The 21,839-nt window shown below is 66.8% G+C and overlaps 4 protein-coding genes across 4 annotated transcripts; all 4 read left to right on the top strand.

Moving 5' to 3' along the window:
- The first annotated feature begins 155 nt into the window (after positions 1–155).
- Positions 156–2,248, top strand: CATIP (ciliogenesis associated TTC17 interacting protein). The gene is made up of 9 exons (XM_032190060.1): positions 156–189; positions 373–573; positions 686–741; positions 971–1,057; positions 1,193–1,363; positions 1,454–1,578; positions 1,667–1,743; positions 1,828–1,916; positions 2,048–2,248. Exons 1-9 carry the CDS (start codon positions 156–158, stop codon positions 2,246–2,248), a joined length of 1,041 nt encoding a protein of 346 aa, XP_032045951.1.
- Positions 2,249–2,858: 610 nt separating this feature from the next.
- On the top strand, positions 2,859–6,987 carry SLC11A1 (solute carrier family 11 member 1). Its single transcript, XM_032190059.1, has 15 exons — positions 2,859–2,898; positions 3,208–3,332; positions 3,785–3,907; positions 4,003–4,122; positions 4,332–4,438; positions 4,540–4,610; positions 4,703–4,770; positions 4,858–5,013; positions 5,219–5,377; positions 5,476–5,565; positions 5,651–5,770; positions 6,133–6,282; positions 6,357–6,430; positions 6,632–6,785; positions 6,874–6,987. The coding sequence occupies exons 1-15, from the start codon at positions 2,859–2,861 to the stop codon at positions 6,985–6,987; spliced, it is 1,671 nt and encodes a 556-aa protein (XP_032045950.1).
- Positions 6,988–8,590: 1,603 nt separating this feature from the next.
- Positions 8,591–12,406, top strand: CTDSP1 (CTD small phosphatase 1). The gene is made up of 7 exons (XM_032190648.1): positions 8,591–8,827; positions 10,374–10,522; positions 10,789–10,890; positions 10,998–11,054; positions 11,403–11,495; positions 11,782–11,967; positions 12,063–12,406. Exons 1-7 carry the CDS (start codon positions 8,761–8,763, stop codon positions 12,189–12,191), a joined length of 783 nt encoding a protein of 260 aa, XP_032046539.1. The 5' UTR covers positions 8,591–8,760; the 3' UTR covers positions 12,192–12,406.
- A 3,198-nt stretch (positions 12,407–15,604) lies between these two features.
- On the top strand, positions 15,605–20,739 carry VIL1 (villin 1). Its single transcript, XM_032190336.1, has 19 exons — positions 15,605–15,679; positions 16,024–16,098; positions 16,209–16,405; positions 16,598–16,706; positions 16,834–16,944; positions 17,047–17,252; positions 17,629–17,707; positions 17,810–17,908; positions 18,001–18,154; positions 18,275–18,375; positions 18,498–18,635; positions 18,777–18,935; positions 19,027–19,206; positions 19,341–19,486; positions 19,570–19,714; positions 19,925–20,113; positions 20,215–20,283; positions 20,407–20,541; positions 20,626–20,739. The coding sequence occupies exons 1-19, from the start codon at positions 15,605–15,607 to the stop codon at positions 20,737–20,739; spliced, it is 2,481 nt and encodes an 826-aa protein (XP_032046227.1).
- The last annotated feature ends 1,100 nt before the right edge of the window (positions 20,740–21,839 follow it).

The raw sequence follows: 21,839 nt of genomic DNA, 5'->3' as shown, positions 1-21,839 counted from the left end.
GGTGGTGGGCCACAGGGTGGGGGGCTCTGCTCCCCTATAGGGTTACACGGCTGGGCTCCTGGGGGGGTGCTGGGGGGGCTGGGGGTCCCTGCGCCCCCCCACAGTGGGATTTTTGGGATCAGCCCCCCCGTGTCCCCACAGAAGACCCCAACCCCATGGAGGGAGCCGCCAAGTTCCTGAAGCGCATCGGTGGGTGTCCCCAACCCCCCCCCCGTGTCCCCAATCCCCCCCCCGTGTCCCCATCCCCCTACCCTCCCCGGGACGTGCCCCCCCACACACACACCCTGACCCCATATGGGGTCGGGGGTGCCGGGGAAGGGTCCGGAGGGGGGGGATTTGGGGCCAGCTGGGTGACCGCGTATTTGGGGCCAGGCCCCGAGGAGCTGGAGCGCTGCCTGTTCCCCGAGACCCTGGCGCTGGTGGCGGCGGGGGGCCGCGGGGGGGGGCACCTTTGGGTGGGCGCCAGACCCGCACCCTACAAGCAGGAGGGGCAGCGGGTGCGCAGCTGCCTCCTGGTGCGCGCCGAGTGCCGCGGGGCGCTGGACGGCGTCCCCTTCTGCAGCACCCTAAAAGGTGAGACCCCTAAAAAGGGGGGTGGGGGGGGAAGGGTTTTGGGGTGGCGCCCCCAGATTTGGGGTCGTCCTGGTCGTCCTATTTGGGTGGCAGCGGGGCTGTGCCCTGCCAGGGTACGTCACCATGCGGCTGGAGACCCTGGAGCAGGAGCAGCACCAAAGCCTGGAGGTGAGCGGCGTGGCCCCCACGGGGGTGGCACGACCCCATTGTCCCCCCTGTTTCCTGGATTTAGGGGCACTGCACCCAGCCCCATGTCCCCATCCCCTGCCCCGTGCCACAGCCGGGACGGGGAGGGAGCACCCCAAAACCCCCCCCTTGGCCTCGGGACTTTGGGGATGGGATCCCCCAGCCCCATTGAGGATGGCGTTGGGGTGGCTCTGCCCCCAAAACCCCACAGTTCGCAGCGCACCCCATAGAGAGGAGGACCCGCATGGTGCAGCAGCCCCACGGGGTGGCCGTCACCGTCCTCACCCGCGAGGGGAAGGTGAGGCTGGGGGGGGCGCAGCGGGGTCCCCCCCCCTCTCCAAGAGATTTACGGTGCCTGGGGGCGCATCCCGAGCAAAAAGGGGGGGCTGCCCACCCTGTGGGGTGCCCCATGGGGTTTTTGGTGTCTCCGCAGGCAGAGCCCCACTCCCGGGACTTCTCCTACGGCTGGGCCTCGCTGGGGGGGCTGCTGGGGGAGGCCGCCAGCCTCCTGCTGCTGCGGGTGCTGGCTCGCCGCCGTGCCGTGCCCCCTGGACTCATCTTCCCAGCCATCGACAGCGAGGGGCACCTCGGCACCGTCACCTACGTGAGCCCGCCCGGCCCCTGGGCAGGTGGCGTTTTGGGGGGAAGGATTGGTTTTATGGGGTGGGGGTGACCCTACGGGGTGTCCCTACAGCGTGCCCTGGGTGCGCAGCGGCAGCCGGGGGGCTCGGCGGAGGTGGAGGTGGTGGTGCTGGAGCGAGCTGTGCGCACCAAGGAGGGCGTCCCCGCGGTCTGGCACAGCAGTTTCCTCCCCAGCGGGTACGGCCGGGGTGGGGGGGACCCTATTTGGGGTCGGGGGGGGGCACACCTGTGGGGTTTGGCACCCAGCGGGGTCCCCGTCCCGCAGGCGCTTGGCTCGGCAGCTGCAGGTCGGGTGCCCGGTGCTGGCGGTGCTGCAGGATGAGGATGTCCTCAGCGAGAGGGGTACGGAGCGGGGCTGGGGGCTTTTTGGGGGCTGGGAGGGGGGCAATTGGGGACACACACACACGAGGTGCCTTCTGCGTGCAGCCCAGGCCGAGCCCCAGCCCGCGTTCCCCAAGCAGCCCCTGGAGTGGGAGGAGGACGCCCAGCTGCGCTCCTGGTTCCTGGATAGGAAGGTGAGGAGGGGTCTTGGGGGGTGGCACGGAGGTGGAAAGACCCCCACAAAACGCCCCAAAAAAGCTGGGAAAAGGCACGGGGACGCGGGACGGGGGTGCCCACCTCGTGTCCATCCCCCCCAAACACGCAGGAAGAGCTGCAGGCGTCCCACAGCACCTACACCCGGCGGCACCCCGAGCTCGCCGCCCTCCTGGCCGATTTCCTGCAGGCCCTGCTGCTCCGCCAGCCCCCCGACCCCGTCCTCTTCGCCGCCCGTTTCTTCGCCCCCTTCGCCCGCCGCCACCCCCCCGGCCCCCCCTTCGCCTCCTCCCGCAGCCCCCCCCAGGATTAAAGCCCTCGGTGCTGCGCCCGCCCTGCTCCGGTGTCTTTTTTTTTTTTTTTGGGGAAACTGAGGCACAGAGGGGGGGTGGGCTGCATCCAAATCCCCCCCCACCCCCCCAGAGCATTTGGGGCCCCCGGCTCCCGCTTCCCCCCCACCCCAGGGTGCGTTTGGAGCCGCCTGTGCTTGTGCAACGCGCGCCCGCTTCCTCCTCGCTCCCTCTCCGCTGCCCTTTCCCCTACCCCAGCAGGGACCTTGCCCCCCCCCGCGCCCTCCCCCAGCCGTGGGACACCGTCCCCATGTCCCCCCCCTTCCCTTCCCCAGCACCGAGAGGCAGTGGGACCCGCCCCCCAAGGATGTGCAGGGAGGGGGGGCACACCTGGGCACGCTCCCACCCCCCTGGGGGTGCGCGCAGGGTTGGTGCCCCCCCCAAAAAAAATAAAATGTGTGTGGGGTGGGGAACCGAGACCGTGCGCACCCGCAGCACCCAGGGCTCCCTTTCCCAGCCTGGGTCAGCGAGGGGGGGGGACACGCTTCTTCCTCCTCCTCCTCTTCCTCGGGGGGGGTTTAAGAGCTGGGGGGCGGGCGCTGCGCCCAGTTTCGAGGCGAGGGCCCCAGCACCATGTCCGGATCTGACCCCACCGTGGCATCGCTGGAGCCAGGTGAGCGCCCCCCAAAACCCCCACCCACCTACCCGTGGTGCACCCCAGGGTGCTGGTGGGGCAGGGACAGGGACAAGGACAGCTTCGTGGTGTCCCCACCGCCCTGCCCCGAGGCGTGCGTGGCTTTGGGGCTGCTGGGGAGGGGGGTACCGGGGGGCTGCCACCTCCCCCGGGCCCCAATCGCTGCCAGGAGCAGCGGGGTCGTCCCGCTTTGGGCTGACCCCGGGGCGTGGGTGGCTGTGGGATGGAGCTGGGGAGCAGCGGGGTCCTCGTCCCCGCATCCTCCTCCTCCTCTTCCTCCCCTCCCAGGTCTCTCCGGGTCCCTGAACCGGGTTCAAGGTGATCCTGGCGATGCCCCCGGCCCCCCGCAGCCCCCCGGGCGCACGGCTCAGCCCTACCTGGACGAGCTCGTCAGCATCCCCAAAAGCAGCGGGGTACGTGGGGCTGGGGGTGTGGGGTCGGGAACCCACCCTTGGGCACCTCGGTGTCCCCCAACCCCTGGCTGAGCCTTGAAGCTTTCCTAATGGGGGGAAACTGAGGCACGGGGAGGGGACGCCGAGCCCCGTGGGAGCCCCCCCAGCGGCTCTCCAAGGGCGGAAGGGAGAAGGGGAAGGGATGGGGTTGTGAAAGGGCTCGGGATTGCGTGGGCACCGTTAACGGCAGCCCCGGGACCCTCCTGGGGAGGGGGGCGCCCCCGAACAGCCTGCGACAAATCCCCCTCCACTTTTGGGATCCCCATCCCGTTTGGGATCGGGGTCCCGCTGCCCAGGTTGGCGCAAAGGGAGCGGGGAGGGGAACGCCCGCCAGGGCTCCCCAGCACCAGGAGAAGGTGGCAACTGGGAGCCACTGGTTTTAACTGGGAGAGGGGTGGCGCTCCCGTCCCCAGCCTGGCTTCAGCCTGAGGAAGCTCTGGGCTTTCACGGGGCCCGGCTTCCTGATGAGCATCGCCTACCTGGACCCGGGCAACGTGGAGTCCGACCTGCAGTGCGGGGCCGTGGCCGGCTTCAAGGTGAGCCCTAGGGCTGGGGGGGGGACACGGATCCCGATCCCATCCCCTGCCCGGCCCACGCTGCCCTTCTCCTGTCCCCAAACCCCCCCCCCCAGCTGCTGTGGGTGCTGCTGTGGGCCACCGTCCTGGGGCTGCTGTGCCAGCGCCTGGCCATCCGCCTGGGCGTCGTGACGGGCAAGGACCTGGCTGAGATTTGCCACCTCTATTACCCCAAGGTGAGCGGCCGGGAAGGGGGGGGGACACGGCACCAGCGTCCCCGTCCCGTTTGGGGACACCTGAGAGCGTCCCGGCGTCGGCAGCCGCAGCAGGGTGGATCCTGCCCGGCCCAAGCTGGGACTTGTCCCCGTCCCGGAGCACCCTGAGATCCCAAATGTGGTGTCCCCCATGTCCCCGTGCCGTGTCCCCGTGTCCCCGTCCCCGCCAGGTGCCCCGCGTGCTGCTGTGGCTCACCATCGAGGTGGCCATCATCGGCTCGGACATGCAGGAGGTGATCGGGACGGCCATCGCCTTCAGCCTGCTCTCGGCCGGCCGGTAACCCCCCCCCCTCCCCACAATGGGACCCTTTTGGGGTGCCGCCACCCTCACCCCACCGGGGTGGCCCCCCGACCCCTTTCGTTGTCCCCATCCCGCAGCATCCCGCTCTGGGGTGGGGTCCTCATCACCATCGTGGACACCCTCTTCTTCCTCTTCCTCGACAAGTACGGTGAGTTATGGGGTGTGGGGACACCAAGGAGGGGATTTCCCCCCTTGGGGCCGGCACCGGTGCCCCCCCAGCCCAGCCACCCACCCCCACAGGGCTCCGCAAGCTGGAGGCTTTCTTCGGCCTCCTCATCACCATCATGGCCCTGACCTTTGGCTACGAGGTAAAAGCTTTTAGGGGGGGTTTAGGACATCCCCGTCCCAGCCTGGTGCTGCCGGGGGGGGTCTGCTAATGGGGTTCCCCGTCCCAGTACGTGGTGGTGAGGCCGGCGCAGCTGGAGGTGCTGCGGGGCATTTTCCTGCCCTACTGCCCGGGCTGCGGGCGGGAGGAGCTGCTGCAAGCCGTGGGCATGGTGGGGGCCATCATCATGCCCCATAACATCTTCCTCCACTCCTCCTTGGTCAAGGTGAGCAGGGACCGGGGTGGGGAAAATCCCAAAACTCGGGGGGAAGGCGCACGGTGAGGGGGTCACCCCGCGGGGTCACCCCACGGGGTCACCGGGGTGGTGTGGGGAAAAATCCCCAAACTCGGGGGGAAGGCGCACGGTGAGGGGGTCACCCCGCGGTGCCACCCTATGGGGTCACCTTATGGGGTCGCCCCACGGTGCCCAGACCCGAGCCATCGACCGGTCGAAGAAGGAGGAGGTGCGGGAGGCCAACACCTATTTTTTGGGCGAGTCCTGCCTGGCGCTCTTCGTCTCCTTCCTCATCAACCTCTTCGTCGTGGCCGTCTTCGGCCAAGCCTTCTACCGCCAGCGCAATGAGGACGTGGTGAGGGGCTGTGGGGGTCACCCCATGGGTGTAGGGGTGGTGTCCTCACCCTCCCCGGATTTATGGGGTGCCCTACACGTGCCCGTGGTGCTTTCCAGCACAACAAGTGCATCAACAGCAGCGTCAGCCGCTACGCCAACATCTTCCCCCTCAACAACGCCACTGTCTCCGTGGACATCTACCAGGGGGTGAGCGGCACCGGGGAGCCGGCCTTGGGGTGGCCCCCGCTGGCCCTACGGGATCCCCGGGTTGAGTTTTGGGGTCCCTTTACAGGGGGTCATCCTGGGCTGTTATTTTGGGGCGGCGGCGCTCTACATCTGGGCCGTGGGGATCCTGGCGGCGGGGCAGAGCTCCACCATGACGGGGACCTACGCGGGGCAGTTCGTCATGGAGGTGAGGGCAACAGGGGGCAAATATCCCCCTGGGGGGGCAAATATCCCCTGGGGGGGGCAAATATCCCCTGGGGAGGGCTGGGCAGGGGGATTCGCCCCCCTCTGTGTCCCTAGGGGCTGGCACTGGGGTCCCCAAGCGCCCCAATCGGGGCAGTGCCACCCTAGGGGTGCCCCGTCCCCAAGGGTGCCCCGTCCCCAAGGGTGCCCCGTCCCCATGGGTGCTCCACACGGGGTGCTGCTTCCCTAATGAGCTCGTTAAGCTTAATGAGCGGGAGCTGACATCTAGTGGGGTCCCGCAACCCAGCTGGGCACCCCAGGGGCGCAGAGGGGAAGGGTTTGGGTTTTTTTTTGGGGTGTCCCCAGGGCTTCCTGCGGCTGCGCTGGTCCCGCTTCGCCCGCGTGCTCTTCACCCGCTCCTTCGCCATCCTGCCCACCCTCTTGGTGGCCGCCTTCCGGGATGTCACCCAGCTGACGGGCATGAACGACCTCCTCAACGTCCTACAGAGCCTGCTGGTGAGGGGGGGGCACCCTTGGGACCCCCCCCGACCCTCCCCAAATGCCCCCTTCCTCACCCCATCTCCTCCCAGCTGCCCTTCGCCGTGCTGCCCGTCCTCACCTTCACCAGCCTGCGCCCGCTCATGCACGACTTCGCCAACGGGCTGTGAGTTTTGGGGAGGGGGGGGACACCCCAAAAAACCCCTATATCCCCAAAACCCCCCGTCCCATATCCCCTGGGTGGGCAAAACCCCGCTGCGGGCCCCCTACGACTTGCTATAGGGTGGCCTATGGGGGAAAACACCCACCGGGGGGGTGGCGCACGGTGCCGGGGCCGTGCCCCCCCCCCTAAAATTTGCGCCCCCAGCCTGGGGAAGGTGCTGATGGCCCTGATCGCGGGGCTGGTGTGCGCCATCAACATCTACTTCGTGGTGGCCTTCCTGCCCACCCTACGGGGCCCCGCTTTCCTCGCCCCCCTGGGGCTGCTGCTGGCCGCCTACCTGGCCTTCATCGCCTACCTGGTAGGGTTTTTTTGGGGGACACCCCCTTGGGGGGGGCACGGTGGCCTTGTCCCCACCCCACTGAGGTCCCTGTTTGCCCCCCCTGCAGCTCTGGACCTGCAGCATCGCCCACGGAGCCCCCGCTTGGGCTCGGGGCCGCCACGGCCGCTTCGCTTTTGGGGTCGCCCCCGAGCCCCCCCCGGGGGTGGCGGGGTCGGGGTGATGGGGTGGGGGCGATGGCACTGTCCCCCCCTTATACACACCCTACACAGCCCCCCTTTTATTGGGGTGCACCCCAATTTGCTGAGCCCCCCCTAGGTGGGGGGGGGGGGCCGGATTAAGGGGATGGGGGGGCGAATTAAGGGTTGGGGGAGTCGGATTAAGGGGATGGGGGCACAGATTAAGGGGGTTGGGGGGCGGATGAAGGGGGTTTGGGGGCGGATTAAGGGGGATGGGGCAGATTAAGGGATTGGGGGGGCGGATTAAGGGGATGGGGGGGCGAATTAAGGGTTGGGGGAGTCGGATTAAGGGGATGGGGGCACAGATTAAGGGGATTGGGGGGCGGAATAAGGGGGTTTGGGGGCAGATTAAGGGATTGGGGGGGCGGATTAAGGGGATGGGGGCACAGATAAAGGGGATTGGGGGGCAGATTAAGGGGATGCGGGCACAGATTAAGGGATTGGGGGGCGGATTAAGGGGGTTGGGGGGCGGATTAAGGGGATGGGGGCACGGATTAAGGGATTGGGGGGGCGGATTAAGGGGGTTTGGGGGCGGATTAAGGGGGTGGGGGGCCGGATTACCGGGTGGGGGGGGCCTGGCTTGAAGTGCCTCAGCCTCCCCTTGCCAATTAGCGCTCCGGCAGCCCGCTAATTACCCCCCCGGGCCCGCTAATTAGCAGCCGGGCACCCTGGGGCTGGCCCTGGGGGGGGTCCTCCCGGCTTGGGGGTGGGGGTGGGGGGGGGGCCCTATATATGTGTGTGTGTGACCCCCCCTTATGGCGGGGGGGGGCTGATAAATGGGATCTGTGCACCCTGCCCTGCGCCTGGCTCCTTTTGGGGACCCCTTGGGTGGGGGACAAAGGGGGGGGGGCAAATTTTGGGGGGGGGGGGGGGGGCAAATTGGGGAAGGGGGGGGGACACAGACACCTTGGGGGGGGTCCCGGGGGGGTCTCAGCCCTTTTCCCACAGATGCAGGGTTGGGGGGGGGGGGGGGGTGCTGGGGTCCCCGCCCCCATTCCCCAAAATTTCGACCCCCCCACACCAGGGGGGGGGTCCCTGGTTCAGCCCCCCCCCCGCCCCCCCCCCATTTACGAGACGCTCCCCGCCCGTTTCAAGGCCCCCCCCACGTCCCCAAAACAGCCCCCAAAAAACCTTTTTTTTTTTAAAAAAAAAAAATATTTTTTTTTATTTTTTTTTTTTTGGGGGGGGGGTCGGGGCTGCCCCTGTGCCCCCCCCCCCTTTTCCTTTTACCCCCTCCCCCCCCCCTTCGGCCCCGCGCTTGTTTATGTGAAGAATTTCCCCTCCCTTAAAAGGGCGACGGCAGGGGCGTGGGGGCAAGGGGTGGCCCCCCCTAAAAAATAAATTAATTAATTAATTTTAAAAAACCACAGCGGCTGGGCCCCCCTCTCCGTGTGCGAGTCCGGGGGGGGCGAAGCTAAATATATAGATGGCTTTGGGGTGTTGGGGATATATGGGATGGGGGAGGGATTAGGGGGGGGGACCGCTGCGTGGAAGGGGGGGGGGGTGAAAGGGAAGGCGGCGTTGCCCTTTTAAGGGGGGGCCTTGAAACCGCGGCGGGCTCCATGTTGCCGGCCCCGCGCAGGCACGCTCCATGTTGTAACAAAGTTTCCTCCGCGCCCCGGGGGGGGGGGGGCAGCGCCGGGGGGGGGGGGGGGCAGCCCCGCCACCCTCCTCAGCCTCGGCCTCGGCCTCTGTCGGTGTCATTAGCGGGGGCTTAATTGGGTGTCGGTGGCCCCCCCGCCCCCCCCGCGGGGCCCATGGACCAGCAGTCCATCATCGCCCAGGTTAGCAAGGAGGAGGGGAGCGCGCCGCTGCAGGAGAAAGGTAAAATTTTTTTTTGGGGGGGGGGTTTGGGGGGTGTGTGTGTGTGGGGGTGGGGTTGATTGTGGGATGACCCCCCTCCCACCGGAAAGAAATTGGGGCGCTGAAAAAATTGGGGTGGTCCCAAAGGGATTAGGGCGCCCCCTAAAGGAGTGGGATCCCCCCCCTCCCCCCCCCCAAAGCAATTGGGAACCCCCCCGAAAAAAAATTGGGACCGCCCCCTAAAGAAATTGGGACCCCCCCCCTAAAAGTTGGGAAGCCCCTAAAGAAATTGGGGTGCTCCTAAAGAAATTGGGGTGTCCCTAAAACAATTGGGAACCCCCCCCCCCTAAGAAATTAGGATCCACCCTAAAAGTTGGGACCCCCCCCCAAAAAAAATGGGGATGTCTCTAAAATAATTGGGACGCCCTCTAAAGGAATTGGGGTGCACCTAAAGAAATTGGGACCCCCCCCTAAAGAAAGTGGGGTGCTCCTTAAACAATTGGGACCCCCCCTAAAAAAAATTGGGAACCCCTAAAAAAAATTGGGAACCCCCCCTAAAGAAATCGGGGTGCTCCTAAAGGAATTGGGACCCCCCCCCCAAAAAATTAGGACCCCCTAAAAACTGGGATGTCCCTAAAAAAAAATTGGGATGCCCCTAAAACAATTGGGACCCCCCCTAAAAAAAATTGGGACCCCCCTAAAGAAATTGGGACCCCCCTAATAACAATTGGGACCCCCCCAAAGAAATTGAGGTGCCCCTAAAGAAATTGGGACCCCCCTAAAGAAAGTTAGGACCCCCCTAAAAACTGGGATGCCCCTAAAATTAATTGGGACCCCCCCTAAAGAAATTGTGGCCCCCCCTAAAACAATTGGGACCCCCCCCCAAAGAAATTGGGGTGCCCCTAAAGAAATTGGGACCCTCCCTAAAGAAAATTAGGACCCCCCCCTAAAGAAATTGGGATGCCCCTAAAACAATTGGGACCCCCCCCTAAAAAATTGGCATGCCCCTAAAGAAATTGGGACCCCCCCCCCCAAAGAAATTGAGACCCTCCTAAAAAAAATTGGGACACCCCTAAAAAAAATTAGGACCCCCCCTAAAGAAATTGGGACTCCTCTAAAAATTGGAAAGCCCCTAAAAAAATGTTGGCCCCCCCCTAAAAAAATTGGGGGTGTTTTGGGGGGGGGGGGTCATGGATCCCAGTGCCCCCAGAGGACCCCCGGGCCCTGCTGGGGCTTTGGGGGGGGGGCAAAACCCGGGGGGGGGGGCGGCTGGAGCCAATGGGGAGGCCGAGCTGCGGGTAGGGGGCGGGGCAAAGGGCCTCAAGCCACGCCCCCACCGCCAGGCCCCGCCCACTGCCTCCCCCCCCCCCCGGGGTCCATCTGGGGTCACCCCTCCCCCAGGCAGTGCCCCCCCCACCCCCTATAGGGTCCCTAACCCTGGGGGTTATTGTAGGGTCTCCACCAAAACACCGCCCCGGGGCCTCTTTGGGGTGCCCCCCCTGCTCGCTGGGACCCCCCCCCATTTACCTGGACCCCCCCCCCCAATTTACCGTGCCCCCCCCCCCAGGTGCCCAGAGCCCCCCCGCCACCAAGAAGCCGCGGGGCCGCAGCATCCTCCAGTCCCTCTTCTGCTGCCTGTGCCGCGATGAGGCCGAGCCCTTCTCCGTCAACAACAACGCCCCGCTGCTGGCCGAGGAGAACGGCGCCCTGCCCAAGGTAAACCCCCCCCCACCCCAAAAATAAAAAATAATGGGGACCCCCCCCAAAAAAAAAATTGGACCCCAAAAAAAAATTGGACCCAAAAAAAAATGGGACTCCGAAAAGAAACGGGGATGGCGCGGCACCGTGGGGGGTACCTGGCCACCTTGCGTCCCCCCCCCGCGTGCCAAAATGAAATTTAAAAAAAAAAGGGGGGGTCTCCTGCTCGCCCATGGGGTGGGGGGGTCCTTCCTGACCCCCCCCGGCGCTGTGCCCCCCCCCAGGCCGCCACCAAGCACCTCCTGCCCGAGCTGAAGCCGCAGGACGCCAGCAAGCTGTGCGTGGTCATCGACCTGGACGAGACGCTGGTGCACAGCTCCTTCAAGGTGGGTCCTGGGGGGGCGGGGGGGGGTCACGCTGTTAAGGTTGGGACCCCCCCAAAAATAAAAATCAACCCGCACTGACCCTGCCGTGCCCCCCCCCCCCCCCGCAGCCGGTGAACAACGCCGACTTCATCATTCCCGTGGAGATCGACGGCATCATGCACCAGGTACCGGGGCGCACCGCTGGGCAGGAGAAGGAGGGGGTCCTGTTGGGGTGCCCCCCCCCCCCAAATAGTGTCCCCCCACCCCCAAATCGTGTCCCCCCCCCCCCTCTCCCAGGAGAGGCCGGCCCCGGGTTCAAGTAATCCAGGATAGGCTGTGTGCTGGCAGTCAGCCTGTTCTAGGTTACTTGGCTCCGGAGCCCGCCCGACGCTTCGCCGAGGAGGTGCCGGGGTCACCGCGCGGCCCCCCCCAGCCCCGCGGCCCCTCTCCCCGCTCGGGGAGGGGGTCCCAAAGGGGTGGGCACGGGGTCGGGGGGGATTTTTGGGGGCTCCCTCAGCTCCCCGTGCCCGCAGGTGTACGTGCTGAAGCGGCCGCACGTGGACGAGTTCCTGCAGCGCATGGGCGAGCTCTTCGAGTGCGTGCTCTTCACCGCCAGCCTGGCCAAGGTGGGTGACGCCCCCCCCCCCACCCCAAAAAAAAATGGGTTTGTCCCCTCCCTGGGGGGTGCTGGCCACCGCAGGGCCCCTCTTGGCCACCTCTCCACGGGCGTCACCAGATTGTGGCCACCGTGGGTCCCCTTTGGCCACCCACCCGTGGCCACCGCGGGTCCCCCTTTTTGGCCACGCGGCGCTTTGGGCACCGCGGGTCCCTCCCCACGGACACCACGCGTCCCCCTTTGTCCCCCCCCGGCCCCGGGGGTGTCCCCAGTGACCCGTGGCTCCCCCCCCGCAGTACGCCGACCCCGTGGCCGACCTGCTGGATAAATGGGGGGCTTTCCGGGCCCGGCTGTTCCGCGAGTCGTGCGTCTTCCACCGCGGCAACTACGTCAAGGACCTGAGCCGCCTGGGCCGCGACCTGCGCCGCATCATCATCGTGGACAACTCGCCCGCCTCCTACATCTTCCACCCGGACAACGCCGTACGTCACCCCGCCGCGGGTTTGGGGTTGTTTTTTGGGGTGGGGACAGGGCAATGAGGTCCTGATCCCCGTGTCCTCCCTGTGCGCCCCCGCAGGTGCCGGTGGCCTCGTGGTTCGACAACATGGCAGACACGGAGCTGCTGGACCTGCTGCCCTTCTTCGAGAGGCTCAGCAAGGTGGACGACGTTTACACAGTGCTCAAGAAACACCGGACTAACAGCTAGTGGCCCGCGGGACCCGGCGGTGGCAGCTCAGGAGGGGGGGGACAGGGTTTTTTAATCCCCCCCCCCCACCCCCGGCCCCGCTCGCCCTCCCCGTCTCCCCTTTCGCTCGCTGCTGCCGCGGTGACGGCCGCCAGGAGCTGGGTGCCCCCCTTGTCCCTGCAGAAAGGGGGGGTCCCGGGGGGGGGGTCCCCTCTGCCGTGCTGTGCTGGGGACGTGCCGTGGGGGGGTCCGTCCGCCCCCCCCCGCCTCCCCTCTCCATCCCGTGCCCCCTCCCCGAAACGGTTCTCAGGTCCTGCTCCCCACCGTGGAGTGGGGAGGGGGGGGCAGCAGCTGCTGCTTTCCACTGCCTTGGTTTTTTTTTTTGGGGGGGGGAATGTGCCTGGCCCCCCCCCAATGTGGGTCCTGTTGGTGTCGGGGTGTGGGGCGGCCGCCGTGCCCCCAGCCCCTTTGTGATCACCTGGGGGGGGGACACACGTCTCCACCCCCCCCCCGTGCCTTCTGGTGCCCCCCCACCTCTTCAGGGGGGGATTTTTAGGGGGGGCAGCGCGGCCTCTGGGCTGAGCCCCTGGCTGTAAGCGCCCCCCCCCCCACGTGCCTTGGGACGCCAAGTCTCCGTGTGTGTCCCCCCCCCACCAGCAATATAGGGCCGCCTGCCTGGGGGGGGGCTCCTAAATCACCCCCTCCAACCTCAGTTTCTTCCCCCGGGGGGGGTCTGTCTGGTGGCCTCCCCCCCCCTCCCAGTTACGCTGCGTCAATGGGAGCCCCTCCGGCTCGGGGGGGGCCACGTGCCCCCCGTCCCCACGCGGCGCCCCCAAAGGCTGTGACTCCGGGGTTTTGGGGGACCCCATCCAAGCCTTAGCGTGCCCCCCCGGCCCCCCCCGGTCTTACACCAGCCTCGGGCCCCCCCTCACCCCAGCCTCGAGGGGCCAGGGGCTCTCAGGGAGGGGGGTGTCTCTTTTTATTATTATTTTTTTTTTTTTGGAAAGGGGGGGGGTGCGGTTTTTTAGGGTCGCTATATGGACAATGTCTGGTATATTTTTAGGGGGGAAAAAGCAACGGTTTCCCCAAAATTCAAGGGTGCCTTTTTACCGCTGTGCCAGGGCAAAAAGGGGGGGCCTTTTATTTTTATTTTTTTTTTTTTTTTTTTTTGGGGGGGGGGGGGGAGAGGATAAGGGATTTTTAACTCTCCGTTGCTGTCCGTCCGTCCGTCCCCCGCGGGTGCTGCCCCTCCCCAAATGCTGGGGGCCAAAGTGGGGAGGAGAGGGGGGGTCCCCATGGGTCTGCCCCCCACCTCGGCCCCCCCCCCCAGCGAGCTCAGCACTTTATTAGACAAGTCAAACGGCACCGGCACCCGGGGGGGCACCCTTGGGTGTCCCTGGTGGGGGGGGGGGGGGGGGTTTGGAGGGGGGTGGGGGCGGCGTGCGGAGATGGGATTGGGGTGGGGGGGGGGGAAGGGGGGGGCTGGGGACCAGATCCAAGTGCCTTGGGGTGATTAAAGCTGTCCAAGCCTCCTGGGAAGGGGCCCGAGCTGCGGTGTGGGTGTGCACGCGTCGGTGCTGGGGGTGCAAGGGGGGGGCGCAAGGGGGGTGTTTGAGCCCCCGGGGGTGCAAGGGGGGGGGGGTGCAAACCCGTGCACGGGTGCCCGGCTGCGTGCGCACACGCGTGTGCGCCCCAGGGCCCCCAGCCCCTCTCCGTGCCCCCTCGGTGTCCCTTGGGCAGGGGGGGCGCACCGGGGGGGGGTTGGATTTCCCCAATTTCCCCCCCCCCCCCTAAGTGAGGTTTTGGGGCCCCCATAAGGCTTGGGGGGCAGCTGGGGGGGGTGTTGCGTGGCTTGGCCCCACGCCTCTCCTCCTTAATGAAGTCTCTGTCCTCCCCGGTGGCTGCGCTAATTGCTGAGTTCATTAGCGGCCCTGCCTGCGGGGCTGGCCGGGGGGGGGGGGGGCCCAGGAGGGGGGGTCCCCGCTGTTGTCCCCCCCCCCCCCACACCCCTGTGCCACCAGCGGGCTCAGCCCCGCGACGCGGCCACCGAGCGGAGAGCGGCCACCAGGGTCCCCCCCCCAAAAAAAAACCTCAGCCCCACACCCCAAAAGGGGGGCTCTGCGCCCAGGTAAGGGGGACATGGCGTGGGTGGGGGGTTGAGGGGGCACCCATTTTTGGGGGCTGGTCCCCCCCCGGGGTGGCTGAGCCCTCGGTGGCCCTTTGGGGCTCCCCGGGGCCACGCGGGCGCAGGATGCGGCACGGTGCTGGCTCAGCAGGGCGGGGGCGATAAGGCTGCGATAATCCTGCGATAAGCACGGGATGGGCGATGCCAGGGGCATGCCTGTCCCCGCTGCCAGCGTTATGGGGCGCCCCCCGCGTCCCCAAAGACGCCCTCGGGGTTGGGGGGCAAAGGACGGGGCCGGCTCAGCCCCAGCGCAATGGGTGGGTTGGAGCTGGGGAGGGGGCGGCAGGAGAGCCCCATCCTGGCACTGCTGGAGGGTCCCCAGCTGGGGGTGTCCCTGGGGTGTCCCCGCCGGCCACATCCAGGGCTGGTGGCAGCTCTGGGTGCGTGCGAGGCCGGGGAGCCAAACGGGGAGCGAAAGAGAAAGCGAGCGGTGACGGGCAGGAGCCGCCCCGTTCCGGCAGCCCCAAGCCTGGGTGAGGCTCATGGGGCATTTGGGGCAGTTTCCAGCCCTCTGTGGGGTCTCACCCAGCCTGGGGGGGCTAAAAGGGGCTGCTCCATGGGGCTTGGCTGCTCCAGGATCCCCCACGGTGGGGTTTGGGAGCATCAACACGTCCCACTTGTTCCCCAGCTCCCTTGGGGACGCGTCCATTGGCACCGGCCTCGTCCCCTCCCCGTGCCACCCACGGTGCGGGCAGCGGGTGCCACCCTGGACCCGGCAAGGCCCCGGGGGTGTCATTACCCCGTGGGTAACGGGGTTCCCGAGGCGCCCCGAAGCCTCGTAGGGATGCGGGGACCTTGACTCCGGGGTGTTCCTGCCCTTTTATGGTGAGCACGGGCAGGGACACTCGGGGACAAAGGTCTGCTCGCTGCTGGCACCCCGGCACTTCGCCCAGGTACGCGCACACCCAGTGCCCAGCTCCGCGGGGAAGGTGAGGGGATGGGGACAAGGGGGACGGCACATCCCGGTGCCACCGCTGCTGATGGCATCGGGGTGGCGTGGGGACAGCTTTTGGGGAGCAGGGGGTGCGCGGTGGGAGGTGTGGGGGGCGCTGCTGGAGGGGCTGCGCCCCGCTCGGTGCCCAAATCTCCAGGTGCCCCTCGCCTCCCGCAGCCCCGCAGGGGGTTTAGGGCTGTAGGGTGGCAGATGGCCCGGCCGGCTGGCTGCAGCCCAGCCCCTTAATGAGGCCGAACCGCTAACGAGGGTGCTGGCGGCGCCCCGCAGGTCCCCTCGCCTGCAGCAGCCAGCACCATGGCGGAGCTCAGCGCCCAGGTCACCAGGAAGCTGAACATCACCACGCCGGGCATCCAGATATGGAGAATCGAGGTGGGTCCCGGGGGCTTTTTTTGGGGGGGCTGTGCCCTGTGTCAGGCCCCAAAGAGGAGGCAGGGTCCAGGAGGGGGGCGCAGCGTGGGCACCCATCGCCTGCGCATCCCCTGGGTGCCTCCAAAGCGGTTGGAGACCCCTAAGGGTGGGCAGTTTGGGGGGGCAGAGGGAAGATCCCCCCCCTCCAACCCGTTGTATATCACCAGTGTTTGGTTTGGGGGTGTCGGCGCAGCACTCAGGGTCGGGTTTTGGGGCTGGGCACGGCGTTTTGGGGCTGGGCACGGGGTTGGGGTGCCTGCGGGCTGCCCCCCCCCGTTCTGACGCAGGGTCCCTTCATCCCACAGAACATGGAGATGGTGCCGGTGCCCACCAAGAGCTACGGCAACTTCTACGAGGGGGATTGCTACATCCTGCTCTCGGTAGGGTGCCGGGGAGGGGACACCGGGAGTGCTGCGGGGTGCCCCTGGCTGTGACAGCCTAGGGACACGGGGCGCCCGGCCCCGTGCTAGCGGGATCCCCTGTCCTGCAGACGCGCAAATCCGGGAGCAGCTTCAGCTACAACATCCACTACTGGCTGGGCAAGGAGGCGAGCCAGGACGAGCAGGGGGCGGCCGCCATCTACACCACGCAGATGGACGAGTACCTGGGCACCGTGGCCGTGCAGCACCGCGAGGTGCAGGGCCACGAGAGCGAGACCTTCCGCGCATACTTCAAGCAGGGGCTCATGTACGTGGGGCACTCAACGGGGAGGGGGGGCTCAAAAAGGGGGTGGCGGGGACGGGACCCCCCTGGGGGTGCCTCTGCTCGCGGGTCTCGCTCGTGCTGCTGAAGGGGGTCCCGGTGCGCAGAGGCGTGAGGGGGACCCCATGGGGGTGGGAAAGGGGGGTCCAGGGCTCACGGCACGTTCACCCCCCCCAGATATAAGAAAGGCGGGATGGCCTCGGGCATGAAGCATGTGGAGACCAACACCTACAACGTCCAGCGCCTGCTGCACGTCAAGGGCAAGAAGAACGTGGTGGCGGCAGAGGTGAGCGAGGGCAGCGAGCTCACCGCCCTCCTCAGCCCCAAAACCATCCTGTCGGGGTGCAGGCACCCGCAAACGGGATGGGTGGAAGAGGGGGGCTCACATCCTGATCCCCCCCATCCCGCTGCAGGTGGAGATGAGCTGGAAAAGCTTCAACCGGGGCGACGTCTTCCTGCTGGACCTGGGCCAGCTCATCATCCAGTGGAACGGCCCCGAGAGCAACCGTGCCGAGAGGCTGAAGGTATTGTGGGGGGGGGACACACGGCTGCCCCAAGCCCCCCAACCCCATTTTTGGGTCCCCACCACCACCCCCAAGCCGTGCTGACCCTGTCCCCGGGGGCAGGCGATGACCCTGGCCAAGGACATTCGGGACCGCGAGCGCGGGGGGCGCGCCAAGGTCGGCGTGGTGGACGGGGAGAACGAGGGCGCCACGCCGGAGCTGGTGCAGGTCCTGCTGCAAGTGCTGGGCGAGAAGAGGGGGGACATCAAGGCGGCCATCCCCGACAACCAGGTGGAGCAGATCCACAACAGCTCCCTCAAGCTCTACCAGTGAGTGGCTGGGGCCGGGCTGCGAGGTGCCGGGGGTGGGCGCAGCGCCCTGCATCCCCGGCACCGGGTCCCACGGGTCCCATCCCTGAAGGGACAAAGCCACCGCAGGGTGTGGGGACGGGTCCTTGGGGTGCTGTTGGAGCAGGGGGAGCCCCCGGTGAACACGGGGTTGGGACCCGGTGCTGGTACAGGGATGCTCACGGGTGTCAAACCTGCCTGCAGCCCTGGGGGGACAAGGGGGTACCAGCTGGGACTGGGGGGGCAGTGGGGAAAGGGGCAGGGAAGGGGTCCCCAGCCTTGCCACCCCAATGTGGGGCTGGGGAGGGGGTTTCCCAGCCCTGTTCCTCCCCTCCCTTCCTCTCTCTCGCCCCTCCAGCGTCTCCGATGCCAGCGGGAACCTGGTGATACAGGAGATAGCCATTCGCCCCCTGACTCAAGACATGCTGCAGCATGAGGTGCGGCACCCGTGGGGTGCTCGGGAGGGGCTGCCCCTTCTCCCTGGCGGCTTAATTAGGACCTTGGCGGGTCTTAATTTCTGCCGCCGTCCCCTCTCCCAGGACTGCTACATCCTGGATTACGGAGGGCACAAGATCTTCGTCTGGAAGGGCAAGAACTCCACCAAGGAGGAGAAGCAGCAGGCAATGAGCAGGGCCCTGGTGAGCTTTTGGGGCCGGTGGGTTGGTTGATCACCGCTCCCCGGGAGAAGCCAGGCACCCCAAACCCATCCGCCGGCTCTGGCTCCCCCCAGGGCTTCATCAAAGCCAAGAACTACCCGTCCAGCACCAGCGTGGAGACGGAGAACGACGGCTCCGAGTCGGCCGTCTTCAGGCAGCTCTTCCAAAAGTGGACGGTCCCCTCGCAGACCACCGGGCTGGGCAAGACCCACACCGTGGGCAAAGTGGGTGAGTGCCCCCGGGGACCCTCTCCCCGTGCCTCAGGATGCTCCGGTTCAGGCTGGGGATGCTGGAGGTGGGCGGGGGGTTCCCCACGCCCCAGGCTCAGCCCTCGCGCTTCCCCCGCAGCCAAGGTGGAGCAGGTGAAGTTCGACGCCACCTCGCTGCACGCCAAGCCCCAGATGGCCGCCCAGCAGAAGATGGTGGATGACGGATCCGGGGAGGTGGAGGTGAGGCTGTGGGAAGGACGCGGGACCCCCCCGGGGCACCCTCAGGAGATGTTTTGGGGCGCAGGGGCGGCGGGGCTGAGGGTGCACCACCCTAACCAACGCCATCCTCGCCCCCCCCCCAGGTGTGGCGCGTGGAGAACCAGGAGCTGGTGCCCGTGGAAAAGCGGTGGCTGGGCCACTTCTACGGCGGGGACTGCTACCTGGTGCTCTACACCTACTACGTGGGGCCCAAGGTGAACCGCATCATCTACATCTGGCAGGTGAGACCCCAGTGCCACGGTGCCACCATCCCGTGGGACACAAAACTTGGGGGGGGGGGGGCTCTGCTCCCGCGCACAGCCCCTCCGTGGGCCGTCCCCCTCCGCGTGGGTACCCCAACCAGGGGGAATTTCCCTGCCCAGGGTCGCCAAGCCAGCACGGACGAGCTGGCCGCCTCGGCTTACCAGGCCGTCATCCTGGACCAGAAGTACAACAACGAGCCCGTGCAGGTCCGCGTCACCATGGGCAAGGAGCCGGCGCACATGATGGCCATGTTCAAGGGCAGGATGGTGGTCTACGCGGTGAGAGGGGGCCGGGGGAGCAGCGGGAGGGCCAGCCGGAGGGGCACCGGGGGTGACATCCCACCCCTGTCCCCTTCCCCGTCGTCCCCAGGGTGGCACCTCGCGGGCGGGCAGCACGGAGCCCGTGCCCTCCACCCGCCTCTTCCAAGTGCACGGCACCAACGAGTTCAACACCAAGGCCTTCGAGGTGCCCGTGCGCGCCTCCTCCCTCAACTCCAACGACGTCTTCGTGCTCAAGACCCCCAGCTGCTGCTACCTCTGGTATGGGAAGGTGGGTACCGCCGGGCACCGGGGGGGGGCTGCAGCCCCCGAGGAACACCTTCATCCCCTCCTCCTCCTCCTCCTCCTCCTCTTTGAGGGGACGGGGTGGGGACGGGTGACGGGGCGGCCGTGCTCGCTCTGCAGGGCTGCAGCGGGGACGAGCGCGAGATGGCCAAGACGGTGGCCGACATCATCTCCAAGACGGAGAAGCCGGTGATCGCGGAGGGCCAGGAGCCCCCCGAATTCTGGGTGGCCCTGGGGGGCAAGTCCCAGTACGCCAACAACAAGAGGTACCGGCTCCCTGCCCCCGGCGCCCCGCCGCGTCCCCAAATCCCTTGGCCCCTTCCCAGCGCCGCCGTGTGCCCCCCTCCAGGCTGCAGGAAGAGAACTCCTCGCTGCCCCCCCGGCTCTTCGAGTGCTCCAACAAAACGGGCAAGTTCCTGGCCACCGAGATCGTAGACTTCACGCAGGATGACCTGGACGAAAACGACATTTACCTGCTGGACACCTTCGACCAGGTGCGCCGGGGGCAACGCAGGGGGCTGGGGGCGCTTTGTGATCCCCCAATGTCCCCAAGGGGGTGGAGGACACCGGAGGTGGGGGGGTGGGAGCCTGGAAACCCCCTCCCCGCTGCTTTTATCCAGCCCCCGAGCTCCAGGGATGGCCGAGGGTCCCTTAGGGCCTCGTCCCCCCCCCCCCCCGTGCTGGACACGGTGCCCCCGCCGCAGGTCTTCTTCTGGCTCGGGAAAGGGGCCAACGCCTCGGAGAAGGAGGCGGCGGCGGTGATGGCGCAGGAGTACCTGCGGAGCGACCCCAGCGGGCGCGACATGGACACCCCCATCATCGTGGTGAAGCAGGGCTGCGAGCCCCCCACCTTCACCGGCTGGTTCGTGGCCTGGGACCCTCTCTGCTGGAGCGTGAGTGACGGCGGGGATCGGGGGGGGGGGGATCTGCTGGGATCTGGCCCTGGCCAGCATCCCTGGGATGGGGGTACCGAGCGCTTCTGTCCCTCTGCCAGGACAAGAAATCCTACGAGGAGCTCAAAGCCGAGCTGGGGGACATCAGCAACATGGGGCAGCTCGTGTCCGTGAGTGTCACGGGGAAGGGGGGGACCGCTGGTGGCACGAGGAGCTGCGAGGGGACAGCAGCGCCCATCGCGGGGTGCCCCTGTCCCCAACCTGCCCCTGTCCCCCCCCCCTCCCCACTCCAGGGGCTCACTTCCAAGGAGGTCTTCACGGCCACCACCACCCTGACCCCCGCCAAGCTGGAGACCTTCCCCCTGCACGTGCTGGTGAACACGGCGGCCGAGGACCTGCCGCAGGGTGTGGACCCCAGCAGGAAGGAGGTGAGCGGGGTGGGGGGCTCCCGGGGGGGCCACACGGGTTTGGGGAGCCCCGCGGCTTGAGCTCAGCCTCGTCTCTTCCCCCAGCAACACCTCTCCGACCAGGACTTCCAGGCTGTTTTTGGCATGAAGCGCGCCGCCTTCGGCAACCTGCCCGTGTGGAAACAGCAGAACCTGAAGAAGGAGAAAGGACTCTTCTAGGGCGGCAGCCCCGGGGTTTATTATTGATATAATAAATGAGGTTGGAGCCGGGCTGTGTCTCCCCCAAAGACCTTACTACGGACCCGTTCTGGGGCTGATTTGGTGAATAAAAGACACTGGTGGCGCGTAAAGGCTGCAGCAGTTCTTGGTTCGGCACCGCGACAGCACGGGGACGGCCACCCTTCGCTCCCCAAAAGCCCCAGTTTGCCCAGAGGGGGGAACTGGTCTCGCCCCAGTGCCCCCCGCTCTGTCCCAGCCCTGCTGGGGCTCTTCTCCCTTCCCACCTCGGCGCCTGCTCCGGGCTAAAGGTCTCGTATACAGCCCCAGCCGCTCCCTGCGTTATCAGCCAGCCCCTGCATAAACCTCGGTAAATACCCGCGGTACCAAAGGTAAAAGCAGCCAGCCGGGCTCGGGGGAAGCGTGGGGACAGCACCTGCTGGGGACAGCAGGCACAGGGCAGCTCCTTGGGGCGAAGGGGAAGTGCTGTGGGAGGGCAGAGGCACGGAGGAGGTGCCCCGGGGTGCAGCTGTGGGTTTTGGGGCGCTCTCCAGGCTGCTGTTTGCTGTTTGCACACGCGGGCAGGATGGCACCAGGCACCGGAGCAAAGTCCCAGATAAGCGGCGCACGCGGGGCGGAGGCGTGGGGTGCCCGGCGCCGAGGAAAGAAGATCCCACACTGACAGAGAGAGGGTTAATAAAGAGGTTTTAATTTCACCAAAAAAAAAAAAAAAAAAAATTCTATCTACACATCGTTTAAAAGGGGGGGGGGAAGGAGGGAACGAGAGCAAAAACTGTAAAGAAGAAGAGAGGAACAGGTCTGCTAAAACACAGAGAAAAGTGCTGCTCCACATCAGCAGTGTAAAAAGGACCAGACCCCGAGCCGGGCACGTGGTGGCCCCGCAGCAGGTCCCTGGGAACCCCGCTGTCACCACGCAGGTTTGGGGTCCAGCAGCCTCGCTGCACGGCCGGTAGCTGCCGGGGGCCCCGCACCCCTTTTTCTCTCTTTGGCAGGCGATGACAAGGGTGAGAGCTCCGTGGAAAGAAAAAAGAAGAGAGGAGTCACTCCTGGCTTAAGCAGTCAGATGAGGAGGAGGAGAGGGG

The sequence above is a fragment of the Aythya fuligula genome, chromosome 6 (genome assembly GCF_009819795.1).
Source record: "Aythya fuligula isolate bAytFul2 chromosome 6, bAytFul2.pri, whole genome shotgun sequence".
NCBI lineage: Eukaryota > Metazoa > Chordata > Aves > Anseriformes > Anatidae > Aythya > Aythya fuligula.
This window is presented reverse-complemented; position numbering and strand designations above follow the sequence as displayed.

Bases quoted from the DNA above. Each gene is read 5' to 3' on its own strand.
- CATIP (XM_032190060.1), top strand. From the start codon at position 156: ATGGAGGGAGCCGCCAAGTTCCTGAAGCGCATCG. The intron at 1,058-1,192 runs GTGAGGCTGGGG...GTGTCTCCGCAG, and splicing joins TCCTCACCCGCGAGGGGAAG to GCAGAGCCCCACTCCCGGGA. The intron at 1,364-1,453 runs GTGAGCCCGCCC...GTGTCCCTACAG, and splicing joins ACCTCGGCACCGTCACCTAC to CGTGCCCTGGGTGCGCAGCG.
- SLC11A1 (XM_032190059.1), top strand. From the start codon at position 2,859: ATGTCCGGATCTGACCCCACCGTGGCATCGCTGGAGCCAG. The intron at 2,899-3,207 runs GTGAGCGCCCCC...CTCCCCTCCCAG, and splicing joins CGTGGCATCGCTGGAGCCAG to GTCTCTCCGGGTCCCTGAAC. The intron at 5,771-6,132 runs GTGAGGGCAACA...GGGTGTCCCCAG, and splicing joins CGGGGCAGTTCGTCATGGAG to GGCTTCCTGCGGCTGCGCTG.
- CTDSP1 (XM_032190648.1), top strand. From the start codon at position 8,761: ATGGACCAGCAGTCCATCATCGCCCAGGTTAGCAAGGAGGAGGGGAGC. The intron at 10,523-10,788 runs GTAAACCCCCCC...GCCCCCCCCCAG, and splicing joins AGAACGGCGCCCTGCCCAAG to GCCGCCACCAAGCACCTCCT. The intron at 11,496-11,781 runs GTGGGTGACGCC...CCCCCCCCGCAG, and splicing joins TCACCGCCAGCCTGGCCAAG to TACGCCGACCCCGTGGCCGA.
- VIL1 (XM_032190336.1), top strand. From the start codon at position 15,605: ATGGCGGAGCTCAGCGCCCAGGTCACCAGGAAGCTGAACATCACCACG. The intron at 17,909-18,000 runs GTGAGCTTTTGG...GGCTCCCCCCAG, and splicing joins AGGCAATGAGCAGGGCCCTG to GGCTTCATCAAAGCCAAGAA. The intron at 18,376-18,497 runs GTGAGGCTGTGG...CCCCCCCCCCAG, and splicing joins ACGGATCCGGGGAGGTGGAG to GTGTGGCGCGTGGAGAACCA.